At 40.2% G+C, this 18510-nt stretch overlaps 1 protein-coding gene across 1 annotated transcript; it reads left to right on the top strand.

The window, feature by feature from the left end:
* The first annotated feature begins 487 nt into the window (after positions 1–487).
* On the top strand, positions 488–17086 carry trip10a (thyroid hormone receptor interactor 10a). Its single transcript, XM_039825271.1, has 16 exons — positions 488–788; positions 6078–6193; positions 6762–6818; positions 7459–7606; positions 8647–8709; positions 9178–9282; positions 9382–9510; positions 9980–10126; positions 10258–10446; positions 13053–13217; positions 13517–13540; positions 14164–14273; positions 14489–14621; positions 14786–14874; positions 14962–15095; positions 15500–17086. The coding sequence occupies exons 1-16, from the start codon at positions 765–767 to the stop codon at positions 15649–15651; spliced, it is 1785 nt and encodes a 594-aa protein (XP_039681205.1). The 5' UTR covers positions 488–764; the 3' UTR covers positions 15652–17086.
* Positions 17087–18510: the final 1424 nt, after the last annotated feature.

Raw genomic sequence — 18510 nt, 5'->3', positions numbered from 1 at the left:
CATGATTTCACATTTTTATGCTTTCACAATGTAACTTTGATTATTGTCAATGCCAGAGTTTACAGTTGAATCCTAAGTATACAGGCCTTTTATTGCAGCTACATAATAAACATGAAAAAGGACAGGGATGACTGCTGTGACTGACTTTGGAACGAGTACTGTTCAAGTTGCTTAATTTCAGATGAATAATTTAAGTAGTCAGTTCAAATGTATTGTTAGTAGGCTACAGAAACAATTCTTCAGATCTTAAGACATTCTACATAACTCCACCAGCATCAGTGTGTTAGACTTGGAGCAACAGTTTTTTCAGGATGTGATGATTGATGATGAATTTTAGGATGCTCTGTCAGGGCAGCAGAAAGCTGCTGGAGCTCAATGCCTTGCTCAATGACACTTAAAAACCAGGTTAAAACCAGGCTAAAGGATGCAGTCATCTGGCCAGTGTCGCTTGTGGTTCAGTACACTGGCCCTTTAAGATTTAGGATTTGGGAGTGACGCGGATATGAAAGCTAGTTTATCCCTCTTTCCTTCGCTATGAAAAATATTTGGACAAACTAGACAAACGATTGCCAGCCCTAGTTAACTGCCTATGATGCAGGTTAACATAATTTGTTGAAGGAATCAAAACCGGAGTGTGTAGTGGTTACGACTGATTTATCACCTCGGGATTACTTGCCAGAGGGCCGTCCTCCGAGTTGCTGGGATAACTTTGGAGAAGTTCTTTGTATTCGGGATAGTCAGACAGCTTGGCCGACAGGCTGAACATGGACTGGGGCACAGAGCTTTGGGTGAGTCCATCATCCGGCTTGCTTTGGTAGTAATAGTTGTCAGGATGAAAATAATGCAATTTCTTAAGTGGAAATCGTTGAGAAAGTCGCGAGACATGCTGTTGGTGAGAAATAAGTGTCTGAAGAAGCGCTGAGAAGCTGTGCAACTTCGCATTCATGAACACAGTTCCATTTTCGGACAGTTTTTTTTTTTCTTTCTTTTTTTTTAGCGTTTTGAGATGAAACATATAGTGGGTTGGCTGAAGCCCACTACCAACATGTTGCTCTTGTGGAAAGTGGAGCAGTTAATCTTGGATCCACGTTTGCACATCGATCGGATGTCTGGCTTTTGTGTGGATCTTTGTTTTTTACTGTGTTACTCCACAGTGTTTTTCTAGTGGGATGTCTGCATTGCACGAGGCAAACGGCTGTTACATAAAATCAAAACTTATTATTGCATTGTAAAGAAAATAGTCCGGTAAGCCTAATTTCAGACATAAATCACCTACTGTTAGTGATATCTAGAGATACTAAATCAAAAGTAACTTGGACAACAAGTACAAATTCCACGTTATGTCCTGCATGACTGACAACAAGTACGCCTATTAATTTGAAAACAGGCTGAAAATGGTGTCGGAATACTATTCTACACAAACACAAGCGTTTTAAGTGTGCTGAGGTGGGTTGTACCCAGTCTCAGTGTTTACAGTCTGGCACTGCTTCCATAGAGATAAAATCGGATGCTATAATTTGCCTTGACAACAAGCTTCGCCACTGATGAAGTGCCCCATGTGTCCACCTGAGTGCCAAGATTATTTATTCAACTGATCAAGACATCTTGATTTTACAATAATGTGTGATTTGTTGGATTGAATGCTTATATAAATAGATTCATTAGGACATGATTTTTATTGGACTGACTGATTATAACAATTAAAATGAAAAAAACTGCTTCAGCTGGTAATTTTAAAAGATGTGGGGCTGTTTTGTAGGTCAAAACAAATTGGGGTGCTGCAGTCTAGTAGACTGTGAGCCATTTCCTGGGAACAGTAGTGACACTATCCAGAATCTAAACACACCCTGTTGAAAGAAATCTCACCATATAACGTATTACCTTGATGACTGTGTGCCAGCAGCACTGTACCATGGTGATAAAGCCAAACACTCACACAGGCACATTCTCAGGGAACCTGTAAATGGAGCATTGCAAAGATGAGGATAGGGATGTTGTGACCTCATTACAGTCTCCCCCTAGGCCTCTTCCCCTGTCCCTTTTTCATCCTACATGCTGGTACAACAGCCTAATTAGTTTTGCCCTACTTTGATTAAATCAGAGAAACATCCGTACCCCAGTATTAATCAGACGCTCTATCGTTCCTGTTCATCGCATGCAGTTGTTTCATTGGAAACTCTCCACACAAAAGCCAGTATTCTTTCTTCAGTCAATGTGAAATACAAACAATTTCAAACAAAGTGTTTGTACAGCAGGTTTATTTGGCTATAGCCTCTCCTGTCCTGTTAGACAAAACCCTGCAGGCATAATTCTGTTAATGTTGGGTTGAAGAGTCGTCCCTTGGGCCAAATCAGCTCAATGGCATCTGTCCCCTGATTGCCATTGTTAATCCAATGGCTATTTTAAGACACGTTTGCTGAGTGCAGATCAGTGTCCAAGCATTAGCTGTGATCGTGAGTGCTAACAGGCCAATCCTGAGTGATCTGAACTACAGTGTGGCAGGTCTGGATAGGCAGGGCCCCTAAGTTTGTAGAATACAGGGTGACTCAGGGCTGAAACATCCACCCAAGCCTTTTAGGTTGGTGACTTTCAGGGTGACTCCTTTTGAAGTTATGTGGCATTCACTTGATGCCAGTTTTTCTCTGGTATTACTCAAAGTATTGGAAGATGGAGTGTAAAGGACACGTAGGATGCTTGCTAGGTTTAGATAAGAACTTTTAGACCTCAATTTTAAAACATGATGTAGCATTATTTTACTAAATCTGTGCCAACAAAATAGGTTATTGTTTTCCTGGTTTGGAACTTCTATAATTACTATGGCAGAACTACAACATTTAGCTTACCCATCAAACATGGTGAAGTGAGTGGAGGCGAGAAAGATGCCACTAAATGTTCCTTTGGAATGCATTATAATATGTAGAAGCTACACAAAATGTCTAAATTACATGTACAGGCATGGAAGTAGGGCTGAAGTAATAATGGAATAGCCAGGATGGTTTACCAGAAACATGACATTTGCCGTTTAATCAAAAGCATGACCATTTGAAAGTTGTCAGGAGCAGATTCATACAAACTATGTTTGTGATTTATGAAAATCAGTTCAGTACAAACCCAATCTATGGGGAGCTATAAAGCTAATTCTGACTGTGGCTTTGGGTGGTTATAAATTGCAGGAGTGTGACAGCCACTCGTGTTTGACGAGACAATGATTATGTCCTTGAAAGCTATCTCGATGTGTTTTTTTTTAAGACAGTTTAATGAGGTTGGCTTTTCTCTAATTGGAGCTATCTTGTTTTGAATCAAGCAGTCACAGTTCATTTACAGAGATTCTCAGATGCTACTTTTTCTGCCATTTATAAAAGAGAACATAGTTAGGAGTTCATCCAAGGCTTATTTTTTCAACCTGAGAAACGTATGTACATATGTATGTACGTACATAGAGGAAACAGTCAACATGCATACAACTATTATGTCACAATAAGAAATATATAACCCAGGATATATTTATTTATATTTTTCAATTTGAGTTTCATATATGAGATGAAATTAGTTTGTGTAAGTAATTGGATAATTAGTGTCCCCTTATTATTACTTTAGTTTTTTTTTTTTTAAAGATTATTTTTTTGGGCTTTTTCCGCCTTTATTTTGATAGGACAGCTAGGTGAGAAAGGGGAGAGAGAGGGGGAAGACATGCAGGAAATTGTCACATGTCGGACTCAAACCCTGGACCTCTGCGTCGAGGCATAAACCTCTCAGTATATGTGCGCCTGCTTTACCCACTGAGACAACCTGGCCACACTTTAGGGGTTATTTATAAGTGACAGATACACTAATGTGTAGCTTGACAACATCCTTGTAAAATCAATGTTCCCTGATAGTTTGATCACACACAAACAAAACAAAATCTTTTATTGACTGCGCTAATAGGTAGGCTCCATTCACTCAGCTACTTCCATCATTGATAATCCTGTGAGATGTTTTTAAAGTGCAAGTTTACCATTGGAACAAAAAGAATAAGAAAACAATCCAGTAAAATGTGTTGTTTCTGCCCTGGTGTGATAACTGTAGACTCAACAATGGATAAAAAACGTTTTTTTGGCACCAAACTGGGACACAACATCCTCACAGTAATCATGACAGACTATTATAGTTATAGAGAAAGGCATCAGGACATTGACTGACACTCCCAAAAATATCTATTGATGACGGCTACAATGATTCAACATTATGCCAGGTATACCTCATAAATACCGTTTATGGACAGCTGTGATGCAGGGTGTTTTATCCTAGAAGTGTTCAGTTGTCTAGCATATTTGCTAGCATATTGTGCAGTTGTGTTGTATATGTAAATGCAAATATTGGAATGGAACTCAGCATTGGCAGATATTAGAGTGGGAAACCGAATACTGGTTTGGGGATCTCCCCGCTGTCCAACCTACACAGACTCTACACCTACAACAGCTTGCTAAACAATTTCAGACCTCTCCATCAATCTCCATAGTAGTTCACCTTATTTGCACACTGCCACAGACTGATCAGTAGTCCTGAAACGGAATATGCAAATAATAGATTTATCTATGCAAAAGGCCTGTATCAAGAGATGAGTGCAGTATATAACTTTCCATTTCCGCTATCATAGCCTTTCGAAAATATGTCTTAGTCATGCAATTAACAATCTGTAATCAAGAACTCAAAAAAATCATTTGTTTCCACAGTTTGTTATTCTTACTTGCTCCTTATCGTTTACCAAAAATGCATTTCAATTGTATTTTGATTCCTTTCTGCTTTTGCTGCTTGGTTATTTTATGTGTTTGAGGTTACTAGGTAAAACTGAATAGTTTTGGGGTTAGGGGCAGCACCCTAACTTTTCACCAATTAGGAATCTAATCCTAGATTCAGTGTGTTTTATGGTCAGTGACATAATTGCAGCCTTAGTCTTCTGTTCTGTTGATGTGGTGAGCTTTCATTTAAAATCATTCATAAACAAATAAATAGTCACTTTTCACACTTTATGAGGGCTACATTTGAACAAAGCAGTGTCCTAAAACCCTGACATTTGGTTATTTTGCTACTATTCTTCTTCTAACTCATAAGTCAAATATATTTTCCACATCTGAGAAGAAAATTGCTGTTAACACAAGCACCTCAGGAAATTGGAAACTGCAGTTGTAAATTGGCTGTATTGACCATCCTTACTTCTGCTCCGTAATTAATGACTCTTAATTAAACCCCTAACGCTGCCTATTGGTTAGATGTTATTGGGATGATGGATTGCAGGCTTCTGTCTTACCTTTAACTGTGTTCTGTGATTAAGCTAAACGTTGTGTCATTCATTTGGGGTTTGTCTCTTTTGTTTTACCTTTAAGACAGGAAGGGTACAGAAGAACATGACCCAGCTTGTCAAGAATCCCCTTTTAACATGCCCCCTCCTCAGTACTAAAGTCAGCAGCACAGAAAGCGTGGGGGAATTGTTTTGAGTGTAGCGTGACAGAACATTATCTTATATATTATCTCTCTTTCTGAACAGAGTTGCCTGAGCTTCAATGTGTCATAAAGTGCTCTTCCAAATAAGGGAACAAAAGAGGAAAAGAAACGCAGTGTCATATTCATATGAAAAGGAAAAGTCAGCAAATTCAATTGTGCCAACGGGAGTTATGATTTTGAAAGTAGTCATGCAATATGTAAAATAGCTACATTAAGAAGGACTCTGTAAATCTCATTTGATGTATTTCATAGTATGTCTCATTGCTCAGAAGAAGAGCATCTCCTTTTTCCGGCCTGTGACCCTGTGTCCTTCGACTGGCCTCTATTTATTTAACAACATGGGTGCCCTGTGATTTAAAGCTAGGCGGAAGTTTAGAGATCATGGCCAAGCTTTTTAAGCACATATGGAGAGCATTCGTGGAATCCAACATGCAGGAACAATATGTTTAGTTTATTACCCTCCAAGATTTGTTTGGATGACCTCAGACTCAACCAGAGGAACGTATCAGTTATTACCCAGAAGTTAACACGTTCCATATCCTGTATTTGCTTAATATCTTTTCCTTATTTGTCTCTTGTGCATCTTTCTCCAGGACCAATATGACATCATTGAGAAGCACACACAGTCTGGCCTGGAGCTGGTGGAGAAGTATGTGAAATTTGTGAAGGAGAGGACAGAGATTGAGCAAAACTATGCCAAACAACTGAGGTAGGCCTTGCTTTTGTCGTTGTTCTCCCGTGCTGCCTGCCTGAAATGCTTTTGTGCGCGAGTGTGTTGCTCAAAGCAGATGGGTTAGCGTGTGTTTGCATGGGTGCATGTCAAAAGGCTGTTTATAAAATGTTTGTGGGGTCTTATGACTACTTTGGGACAGAATCTAACTTGTCTCTAAAACACAGGCCTCATTCTCCAGCTGCAGTGTGTGCTCTCTCTCTCCTTCTTTCTCTCTTCATCCACGGTGCTCCCTCTCCCAATTGTATCCCAGTCTGCCAGGCCCACATCTGTTGTAGTGCTGAGCTTTGCCGGAGAGGAGAGGAAGTGGGAGCAGACTGGCACATGACAGACCCGATGTGGTCAGAGAGAAAGAGAGAGTGAAAGAAGGAAGAAAAGCTTTTTTAATGTGTTCATAGAAGACTGCTGTTTTTAATACTATTGTATAAAACCTGTGGTTATAAGAATAGTTTAATTTAGTGAGCTTTCTTCTTATCCATCTTTTCCCATTGATAATGTGCTAAGTATTTGTCTACCAATTTATTTGATGCCCTTTAACTGTCCACAGGAACCTTTCAAAGAAATATAACCTGAAACGAATCGGCAAAGATGAACCGGAGTGCAGGTGAGCCATTGCAAAGCATATCTTCAAAGAAAACTTATAGATGATTGAAGATTTTTGAGATTCAGTTTTTACTTTTTCTTTAAAGGTCCCATATTATGCTTATTTTCAGGTTCATACTTGTAATTTGTTCAAAATACACATTTTCTCATAATGTCTGTCTGAATATACCTGCATTCAGGTTCTGCCTGAAACGTTCCGTTTTAGTGACGGTCTCTTTAAGCCCCTCCCGAAAAAGCCCAGTCTCCTCTGATTGGTCAGCGTTTCCTGGTCTACGGCATCTGCGCTCTTGGAGTCTCTGCTGTCTCTGTCATTGCAGCCGGGGAATGGCTGTAATTGTACTGTAGCTGCACTTTAACTATATAAATATGTATATTTGTGACATCATACGGAAGTCCTGATGCCTCGTTTAAAGGCACAGTTTCTGAAACTGAATCGGCTTTATTAATGTGGATTGACTTTATAATAAAAAAAGACAGAAATTGCATTCAGATAAGTTCATCAAAGAAACTCGGGTGTAATAAATTCCTTTCTATCAATTAAATTCTACTTAAAAAAAAAAAAAAAAAAAAAAAAAAAAAAAAAAAAAAAAAAAAAAAAAAAAAAAAAAAAAAAAAAAAAAAAAAATCCTCTTAAATGGTAGGTTGTCCAGTTACCAGTCCTTTTTGGAAATCCTGAATGAGATGAACGACTATGCGGGGCAGAGAGAGCTAATTGCAGAGAACATGATGATGAACATTTGCATCGATCTCACCAAGTACCTGCAAGAGCTCAAGCAGGAGCGAAAGATGGTGAGTGGACCAGGAGTGCATTGTGTTAGGCTGGTTGAAGTCTATCTTTGCAGCCGCGAGTTAGGCATATTATCACAGGTAAAATAATGTGTGTTTAAGACTAAACCTTTAGCTTTAAACACACTGCATTCAAGCTCCTTTTTAAGGCAACCTGTTGACATTTTCCCACAGCCTTGTTGTCCACCCTCTAATACAACTTCTGTAGCTTTTCAACTGTGTTGTAGTGGGGGTTTTGGGTCATTTTTGATACAGTGATTGAGTCCCATTGAGTTTATTAGGGTTGCTAATAACAATTATTTTTGTTATTGTTTAAACTACCAACTATTATATTTATATATATATATATATATATATATATATATATATATATATATATATATATATATATATATATATATATATATATATATAGCAATAACAATCAAAGTTTTGCATTTTTGCTTTAAAAAAGGCTCAATTGACTAGTCCGTTATCACAATAGTTGCGGATGAAGTTTCTATCGATCGATCGATTGACTAATAGTTCAGCAGCTCTACTGTAAAGTGCATTTACTACTATGTGTGCCTGCAGCACTATATTCAACAGCAGCCTGAGAACATGCCAAATTAGTCTTTTTTTTTTTCTTTAATTGGAGTCCACAGCACACACTGCTGAGGAGAAGTGTACAGGGTGGGAGGAGAATAGAGGGAGATTTAAAGGAGGATAGGAGATGTGGAGATCTCACTGTTGTGGCAGGAAGGAAGCCTTACTTAATGTCTCCGGCGGGGAGGTAGGGTCCGAGTGGTGGTGTGCCATTTCTCTATGAGGAATGCATTTGCTCTGTCCCATTGGATTGCAGAACACTGCAGCCGTGGACAGGCTCCCCCTGCAGAGGTGTCTCAAAAAGACACACACTGGTATTTTTCTTATCTGTTATGTTGTTTTGCTTTTTGGAGGTCATTGTTTATTCAGTATCTGCCCCTGCACATGGCTGTCTCTCTTTCTGTTATCTGACCCGCCTCCCGTCCTCTCACACGGTCTATTTTTATGAATGTCTGCAGTATCTGATGGAGGCCAAGAAGGCCCAGCAGAGTTTGGAGAGCACCTACAAGCAGCTCGACAGTGTAAGTCCAGACTTAAAAAGATTTTCTAAAATACATTTTCCCCGAAGAGGTGTCTATCATTCTTCATCTTTCGTGATTACATTTTTTTATTGTGATAAGCAGAGCTGTTAGATATATTCTTTAAAGTCCCTTTCGTCTTTGTTCATGATAAAAGATAAGAAAAAAAGATCTGTAAGCAAATGGCTGCACGTTTAGTGTGGCTGGTCAGGTGGCTGTATTTGTCTATAGTAAAAGCAGATGGACAGAGTGGTAATCAGTTCCCCATTTTATACTCCAATCCAAGACATATTAAGTTATGATTGGAGATGTTACCTCCCCTATCTGTCTTTTTAGAAAGACAGTGAATAATGCTTTGCTGGAAATAGTAAAACCTCCTAATATTTCAGGCAATGATTTTACTTAGCTGATTGAACTGAACATGGTTTTTCTCTTTTTTTCTCTCTCTGTCTTTTTCTTTCTGCACACCAGAGTAAAAAGCGCTTTGAGAGGGAATGGAGAGAAGCAGAGCGTGCAGCACAGTACGCAGAGAAGACTGATCAAGACATCAATGCTACAAAGGCGGATGTTGAAAAAGTAAAAAAATGGGGGGGAATGCTTCATTTTAAGGACTATTTACCATGATCATAATTAGAATCAGATTCACTTGAACCTGCGCTGTCTGTGTGGTTCCAGGCCAAACAGCAGGCTCATATGAGAGCACACGTAGCGGAGGAGTGTAAGAACGACTACGCTGCTCAGCTTCAGAAGTACAACAAGGAGCAGAACCAGTTCTATTTTAATGATATGCCACTCATTTTCAATGTAAGTGAATTACATATGGCAACATAATTACTGCCCTCAAGGTTTGTTTGAGTTAACATATGGTACAGTAATAACTGGTATTAGTTTTCCAAAAAAGATTTTTTTATGTGCTAAATGAATTGAATGGTATAATGCAATTGCATTAAATAACCACGTTACTAACATTGTGAGACTGAACTGTGATCCTGTTTAGTTATTTTCATTTAACATGCACAATGGCAAATTTGCTTGTAGCCAATTTACGCGGACATTACAATTTTTTGATTTCTGAACAACAAAAGTAAAAGTTGCACTTACAGTATGTTGATTCAAAACTAGAGATGAACTCCTCAGTTTAAACAGTTGATTTTCTTTCACTTTTTCACATGCTAAAGTTTTGTGTTGTTGTATATTATGGGTTGTGTATTATGTATTGTCTCAACCCTAATAATGGCAGTGTCTGAGCAGATGTTGTTTGTGTGTTCACTAGAAAGTGCAGGATCTGGATGAGAGGAGAGTACGGAAGTTGGCGCAAGGCTACATCTTGTTCTCAGACACAGAGAAGCATGTGATGCCTATCATTGGCAAGTGCCTGGAAGGCATGACTAAAGCCGGCACTAATGTTAATGAGAGGAATGTGAGTTGGTCTCAAAAAATGCTGTATGGATTTGAATATGCAGCATAGCTTTATGCAGCCCATGTGTTTAACTGTGCATCTATTTGAAAATAACTCTTGTTTACTCTTATCCATAATTGCATCTGATGTAGGACTCCATGGTTGTAATAGAGCAGAACAAGTCAGGCTTTGAACGTCCTGGAGATGTGGAGTTTGAGGACTACAGTCAGGGCATCAACAGGGCCTCATCTGACAGTAGCCTGGGCACGCCTAAAGGCCCCATGGAACTTCTGGGAAAGAACAGGAGCAAAAACTTTTGGCTTTTCAGCAAAAAGAGTAAGGTAGGACATTCCACATTAGGCTAATTTAGCCTAATGGCATGGCCTCTCACTAGAAGAGATGTGTTTTTTTGCATTGTGGTAATTGTGAAATGAATGCACTGGCAACCTCCTTCATCAGTGATCAACGACAGCAGAGGTGGGCAGTCAGTCAGATTAGTGGGCGACTCCTTGTGTTAGCGCCACAGAGCCAGCAGGAAGGAGCCAGGAAATCCCCTCTGCAGAAGGCCCTCATGATGGACCTGCGGTTGTGGCTACAAGCACACATACACGTTTACACAACCTTCTCATCTCTGAAGCTCAGTATAATAATGCATGAACCTCTTTCATTATATTATACATGAACTCCTACACACCCCAACACTTCTAGAACAGGTCCTTTGCATGACTCTGTCCCTGACTGTGAGTGAATAACCCCCTCCTACACACACACACACACACACACACACACACACACACACACACACACACACACACACACACACACACACACACACACACACACACACACACACACACACACACACACACACACACACACCCTCCCTCCTTCTGCACTGTGGTTTCCAATAGGACAACTGGCAGTGAGCATTCTGCTGTGCTTGTGCTTTCATCAGCACGGGGCCCAAACAACATTGAATTTTCCTCTACAGGCATCCACAAACACACTGCTTCTATTATACTGCCCAGAACCTAGCATTATGTCTCTCATCACAATAAAATCTGTGTACCAACAATTGGGATGACACCAGGTTTGCCGGGTCAGATCAGGTCCAACCACACATTAGGATAGATGTCAACGTTGACGTTTTAGTATTTGGTCTTTAGAATCTATTTGGATCAAGAGGGCCTCACTACCATTGCCAACCAAGGATTTTATCTCAAAGGAGCACTCTTGCTGAGGTCCAAAATTGAACTGGTGATATGAGTAGCTGACCACTAACCAGCTCACGGCCACCCCTCCTCCTGCCTCAGCACTAAATGATCCCTTCTTTCTTCCCCGCAGTGTTTGCTTGTTCAGCGTCTCACTCCTCTCTGCATGTCTTACTGGCTGTGCTCTGCTGTGCACTCTTCCTGTTCTGTGTATGTGTGTGGCACACTGCTCTGTGTCATCAGTCATGCTCTCCCGATTAGGCCTGTAGAGCAGTATGAATAGGAGGCTGACTATATTGGCTCGAGTGAGCTTTTGGCTCCTAAACATTACCACTCTTAGCTGCTCTCCTCTACTTAGATTCCCATAACTTTCAAGAAAAGTAGCACATACCCAGTAGATGTTCACATAATGATAGTGCTGTACTTCCAGCTCTCAGTATTTACACGAGGGACCTGTTGAAGGGCTGTTTTAGACATTCACTATTGAAGACTAGAAGACATCAGTCTCCTGTGTAATTTAGCTAATAGATCCTACCCCCCCTTTCCGCTGAGACCAACAGCTGACACTGAGAGGTTTTGCTGTGGTTTACTCCAGCATGTTTTCAAGTTAACCTCTTTCTGAGAGTTCATACAGTGCATTCATCAAGCCCCCAAAAATATATATGCACAAATGACACTGTGGTAATCAAGCAGGCTGTTTTTAACAACTGCACTGATATATGAATTGATATTTTCTATATTTCATAGGTCAGACTCAAAGGATAGCACAGGTTGAACTTGCACTTTTGCATTGAATCCGATTGTTGATAATTAAAGAATGTTTTTTCTTTTAAAATGGGTCTTAGTTTTGGTCATTATACCTGATTATTCATGAAAAATGTTCCATTGACTGCACAGGAAGGCTGCGACCAAACTAAACAGATTGGTAAACTCTGAAAACTGTTCTAAAGAAAATCAATTCAAATTCTTATTATATACTAGCACATTAGAGCATAGCAAACACTTGAAATAATAAGCAGTCGGTATTTAGATAAGCCCAGTTTACCCATTTGGGGAGTAAAAATCCCAGTAATGAAAATGTACACAAACAATTTGGGTAATACTTAAAATTTTCATCTTCATTTTGACTTTTTCACTAGTTTATATAATTGGGGTGTGATGTGAGGCCTTATTAACTTAGTTGTAAAGTTGTGTGTTTGCCGTGTACCCTTATCTGTACAATGAGGCTGGGGAGTAAATTATAATAGCCTATCATGGGTAAAACTATGAAAATAAGAGCCAGGCTGTCAAAGATAACATTTAGCAATTCTAACTTGGTTTAGTCTAGTTGACCTGCCCCAGTTCTTCACTGAGGCTCACCATACCCTTCAACCTGGCTTGAGTTTGACTGCAGGTGTCGGGCTGCTGTGGCTCTGGTGTAGGCGCTGTGGTTGGTCGCTCGCTGTCCAAATTTTGGATTTGGTTTGTGTTTTATGTTTGTGATGATGTGAGCCAAAGAGACAAATGTGTGTTTGTGCTCTCATGCTCTCTGGGCTTGTGTGCTCGGTTTGCTCCAGTGTTGTCTCCCTGGCTTTGTGGTGTGCTTTAAGGTGTTGATGTTGTCTTTTTCTTTCCCTTGTCACATTGTTGTTTTTGTCTTTCCACTTTTTCTATCCCCCTCCCCTCCTCCCCCATCCTGTATGCTGCCTGCATACCTCATGCTCGGGTACTGGTACTTTGGTCTCGCCTCACCCCAGCTCTCTCCCTCCACGCTTCCACCTTTTTCCACACCCCCCGCCCCCTCGCCCGCTAACGGACCCCCTTCCCCCAAGTTTGGCCGGGACCCCCTGTCGTACTGTTTGAAGGAGATCAATAAGACAGTCAAACCCAGAATCTCTTCCTTCCGGACACTCAGGAGATCGGTGAGTCACCAGAGGAGAAGGTTTGGGTGCCAGGAGACCTCCACTCATCAGGGCTCGCACATCAACCTGTGTTCCTGCGTTTGGAAGAAAGACTGAAATCCTTAGATGAATAAGACTATTTACATTTTCAAGACTTAAACATATGACATATCTTACATCTCACAATGGCTCTTTTGCTTTTCTTAATAGTTATACATGTTATAAAGATGTAAAAACATATTTTCAGTGTGGAAAGCAAGAACCATTTTTAAAGATATTTTAAGATTTGTCGATACACATACTGTTTCTTTTTCCCTCAGAAGTTTACTCCAGAGAGGATCACGGTAATATAGACAACAAAGCTGGTGTGGGGGTCTCGGTTGTGTGAAGCATACAAATGGCCACCTTTCCATTACAAGAGCTCATCTCATTATAATAAAGAAATACGTTTCTTTGTTTAAAAGACTGAACATGCAGCACTCGTGATCATGTTATGTGGCAAAAGGCTAGTCCTCATGAGATTGTGTTGAAGAGGTGGCCACCTGGTGGTGTAAGGGAGGGATGCTTGGTAGCACAAGAGGAAACCAATTTCTAAATAGCCTAAATTGTCTCTGCACTTTCTTGGGTCACCTTTTCCATCCAAGATTGTTTTTATTTCTTGAACTTGTAGTTTAAAAACATCTGCCAATATAAAGTTATGAAGGTGTAGTGTGCTACATCATATTTGTTGGTTTTGGGTTCAGCTCACTGTTGTACATGAGTTGGCTTTACATTAATAAGCGCATGTGTAACTAGGAGATTTTAAACTGTTATTTCAGTTAAACGTTGCACCTTGAGCTGGACTCAAACCACAGGCTTCGAGTTCCTCCTGAGTTGTCTTGTGGTTACTGGGTACTGTTGATGTTAAATTAGAGTTCCGAGTTCCGAAGTTCAGTGTTAACACGCCCCTTCCTGTGAATTCTTGCAGCCTACGGTGACAGAGGACTTCACCCATCTTCCTCCAGAGCAGCGCAGGAAGAGGTTACAACAGAAACTAGAGGAAATTTGCAAAGAGCTGCAAAAGGAAGTAGATCAGAGGTGTGTGCGCTTGTGTGTGTGTATGTGGGTATCCTTCTGCGTATTAATAACCATCACAGTTGGAACTCCTCTAGGTGGGAGTGTGAATATTATATTCATGCAGGGCACATCAGTTTGAATTGTTTACTCAGCCCTGAGCTCTGCAGGGAACCAGTCTCTACTGAAAGTCATCCCCCCCCATTCCTCCTTTGTTTCTCTCTCTCTCCTCTCTTCAGTGAGGCCTTGGGGAAAATGAAAGATGTTTATGAGAAAAATCCTCAAATGGGAGACCCTGCTAGTCTGGCATCCCAAATCAGCCAGACGTCCCAGAGTATAGAGCGGCTCAGAGGAGAGCTCAACAAGTATGAGGTAATCCGGATCTCTGTTGTTTATTCATATTATGAGGTCATCATTTATTATTATAAGGTGAGCCCATTGAGGCATTTTGTGTGAAATTGGGCTTTACAAATGAACCCCGACTTAATATATTTACCATTTAAATGCATCACAATAACTTTGACTCTCTTGTTTAGACTTGGCTGGCTGAGGCAGGAGGACGGGGGGACACGCTGCGCTATAAAAGTCACACATTCAACAACAACGGAGCTCACGATGTACTCAGGTAATACTAAATTCTGCTAATAGACAGTGTGTTTGGCACAATGGTGTGTTGTCTGCTCTGCACAGTGAAACCTGTTTTTCTCTACAGCCCTGATGGCGCTCACTCCGATGAAAGCACTCCTGATCCCTCTCAGGCCATCTACGCTGAGTTTGATGATGACTTTGAGGACGAGGAACTAACTGCTCCTATTGGGAAATGCACAGCCATGTACAGCTTCCCTGGTATGTTGCAGGCTGTATTATTTACTACTATTTGTGAATTGATGGTTGTTATCCAAGTGTTCACTATTTCTGTGACTATTACTGAGCTACATGTACATTTGCAGATCAGGGGGGTATTATATGGCAGTTACAAATTATTGTACACATTTTTGTCATTTGTGGATGCACATATTTTTAGCAAAATTATAGCATGTTGCCTTCTGATCAGCAAATACTACATGTTGTTCTGGCAATATTATAAAAATTTAGCAAACAGGGAGGAAAATATTTCTGGAATCGACAAAAGGAGTGAGGTCACAACCATAGCATCAGTCAAAGTTTTTTTTCTTTCTATGGTCTTGTGTAGTCTTGTATGCATAAACTGCTTCAGGGATATTTGCTACCATCTAGTTTGTCTCTTTCAGGGGCCAGTGAAGGGACCATCTCTATGCAGGAGGGGGAGGTGCTGGCTGTGGTAGAGGAGGACAAAGGGGACGGCTGGACCCGTGTCCGTAGGAACAATGGGGATGAAGGCTACATACCTACATCTTATGTCACCATCAGCATAAACAAATGACAGACATATGAGGAACAAGAGAAGAAGAAATGGTTACTTCACCACACTGTATGCAGTTCTTCCCATGGGACCAATCATAAAGAAGCCACAGCACTATGGGCGGGACCCCTGGTGTATGCAGAAGGGGATCCAAATAAGGTGCTTTGATTTCTTGAGAGAGGCGCCCCAAATGGGCAGAGGAATGCTGTTGACAGTATGTTCCTCACGGCTAACATTACATTATTGTAATCCCAGTTACCTAGGCCACCTAAACCGCAAGGTGATCACGTTTTGATATCATGTCACAATATTATTTTGGTTAAAAAATAATGCATGGACCTTAGGCACAATCGCGGTACGAGCGCTCGCCTCGTTCCACAGCCTAATAAGGCATTAGCTTTTGAATGTGAGAGGAAGAAGTAGAGAAAAAGGAGTAAGATGAGTGCTGCTGCCATCTTTACACTGAGTGTTAATACCAGTAAAACCTAGGAGGAAGTTACTTTACCAGTTTACCTTTTTCAGTTCAAAAATGACCTTCGGTTCTCATTTGTCTCACGCGTGTCACTTTCTAGCTTTACTAGCACTTGCGAAGATGTATGGCACCGTCACTTTGCTCACGGTTGGACTTAACATCTTGAGTGTCCCCAGAGGATGAGTGAGCTTTGGGGGAGAATGCTTCACTTTCAGTTTTCAGCAATTTGTGAGACCAAAACGTGTAGACAGCTCTCCCATCACGGTAAATCACATGCACACAACAGTACAAACACTTTAATGTTCAGACAATCACACAGCCATAGCATCATTTAAGTCCATTTCCAATATATATAACTAACAAGGTCATAGCTGATTCTAACAGTTACAACCTACAATTTGTTACTAAACATAATTTATTACAAATGTGTATGTTCTATGAATAAAATGTTTAAGTTTGAAAGAAGCTGTACTTTGTATTAAGGATGTTCTCACATTGTTCTTTCCCCCCTTGCACACATAGTGGTCAGTCTGTAGCCACAAAAGGGAGTAAATAATGGAAACATAAAATGTGCCACATTAAGACTATTGTATTTATGTAATAAATAATATATATTTTAGCTATCACAACACCACTATTGTCTTATTAGCATTTTGTAACCATTAAAATACAGATTTGTTACATTGTGAGACAAAACTAAAAAGTCTCTAATTATGTTGCTAATAATGTTTTGTTTGGATTTACTTCACATCTTCTCAAGTCGATCCACGTCCTGTTTTTACGTTGTTACAAAGCCAGCAAGTAGCAGCAACTGCTCATGTGTCTTTGGTGCCTCTCTGGTTAAAAGCCTTGTGTATATACCATTTTTGCATATCAGGCATTTTGTTTTCTTAAGAAATGTAAAGCACATTTCAAAGTTAGAAGTGGTTATGTCATTTCTGGACTTGGAAAATAAATTTTTGAAAAAAATATGGTGCCAATCGGTCCTGTAAAATGTGTACAATTTCTTGATTGATTTTTTTCGACCTTTAAAGTACTGACACCCATTTTTAGAGTTTGTCCCCGAGAACAACTCAATCAATACATTTTCTGCTCCCCAGGACAGTTTAGTCAATACTTGTGAACATACAACGCTTTTAACTTGTGGATCCATATAGTATGAAATGAATGAGGAAGTGGGTGGATGGAAGATTTGAGTGTGATAAAGCATGAATTTCATATTCCAAATCTTTATTTTCCAAATCATCTCTCTCTGACATCAGTTGTATGATGGAGTTATTTCTAGTTTTGTTACACAATTGTGCAAGTTCACAAACTCTGACTGAGCTGTTGTGTCTCAGAAATAGCTTGAATTCTAAAAGGCTTTTCCTCAATGACTTGGATACAGTTTTAGATGTAAACACTCAGGAAAGCACAATGTTGTAGCTCTTATCACAAGACCATCCATCCACACCCACCCATCCTTCTACAATATACAGTAACATTTTATTTACACTTGCTGTTTAATGGCAAGAATGGCGATGATTTTGACAGTTTATAGGACCAGCCAATATACCAAACTTTTCTCACAGCTCAGCACATGTTGCAGCTGAATTTTGAAATATCACCAGTGAGCTGGGTGCTACTGGGCACCATAAGAAGAGGAAGCTGGGTGCCTGGGTAGTTCACCTGCAGGTAGAGCGCATGGCCATATATAGCGGTTTACTACTCGACGCAGCGGCCGTAGCCCTTTGCTAGATATCGTTCCCCTCTCTCTCCCCGTTAATATCTCAGCTGTCCTATACAAATAAAGGCCTGAAATGCCCTCAAAATAATCTGCACACGTAATAACTCTTTTAATCAATCAGTGTATTTGTCCATAAGGTTTAAAAGGCATTGCAGTAATGAGTGCGTCGCTTCCTTTTCTTAAGCCTGCCATTGTTTCAGGGGAGAAAGGAAGTGATTATATTGCCTCCAATAGCTAAAGACATAATTCCAGTACCTTTATTTAATAATAAAAAAAAATAATTGCTACGCCTGTGACCATCAACTGATCAGAGTAGATGCAGGTCATTCTCAGTAGGTGGCACTGTTGCATCAACTCTTAGTGAAGTGGCATAGAGCCACTCTCCTCTCTGCATAATTATGTTTTCAATATAGGCCATGCATTTGCATACCTGATTTAATTGCACTGTCTTCAAAAACCATACTGTTTATAATGATTAATTTAATAACCCCAAATTGGCATGTGCCCCACTTTCCTAGTCACCTTATTCACAACAGCAGACAAGTGAAGTGAAAGACAATGAAAGTGAACTTGGTCATCAAACACAAGGTTTAAACTGAATTATTCTGTCTTACTTCCAATGGAAATGAAAAGTCACTGGGGAGAAATGATGGAGCTCTGCTCTAAGGGAGCATCCTGCGGT

This window comes from Perca fluviatilis, chromosome 15 (assembly GCF_010015445.1).
Source record: "Perca fluviatilis chromosome 15, GENO_Pfluv_1.0, whole genome shotgun sequence".
Classification (NCBI taxonomy): Eukaryota; Metazoa; Chordata; class Actinopteri; order Perciformes; family Percidae; genus Perca; species Perca fluviatilis.
This window is presented reverse-complemented; position numbering and strand designations above follow the sequence as displayed.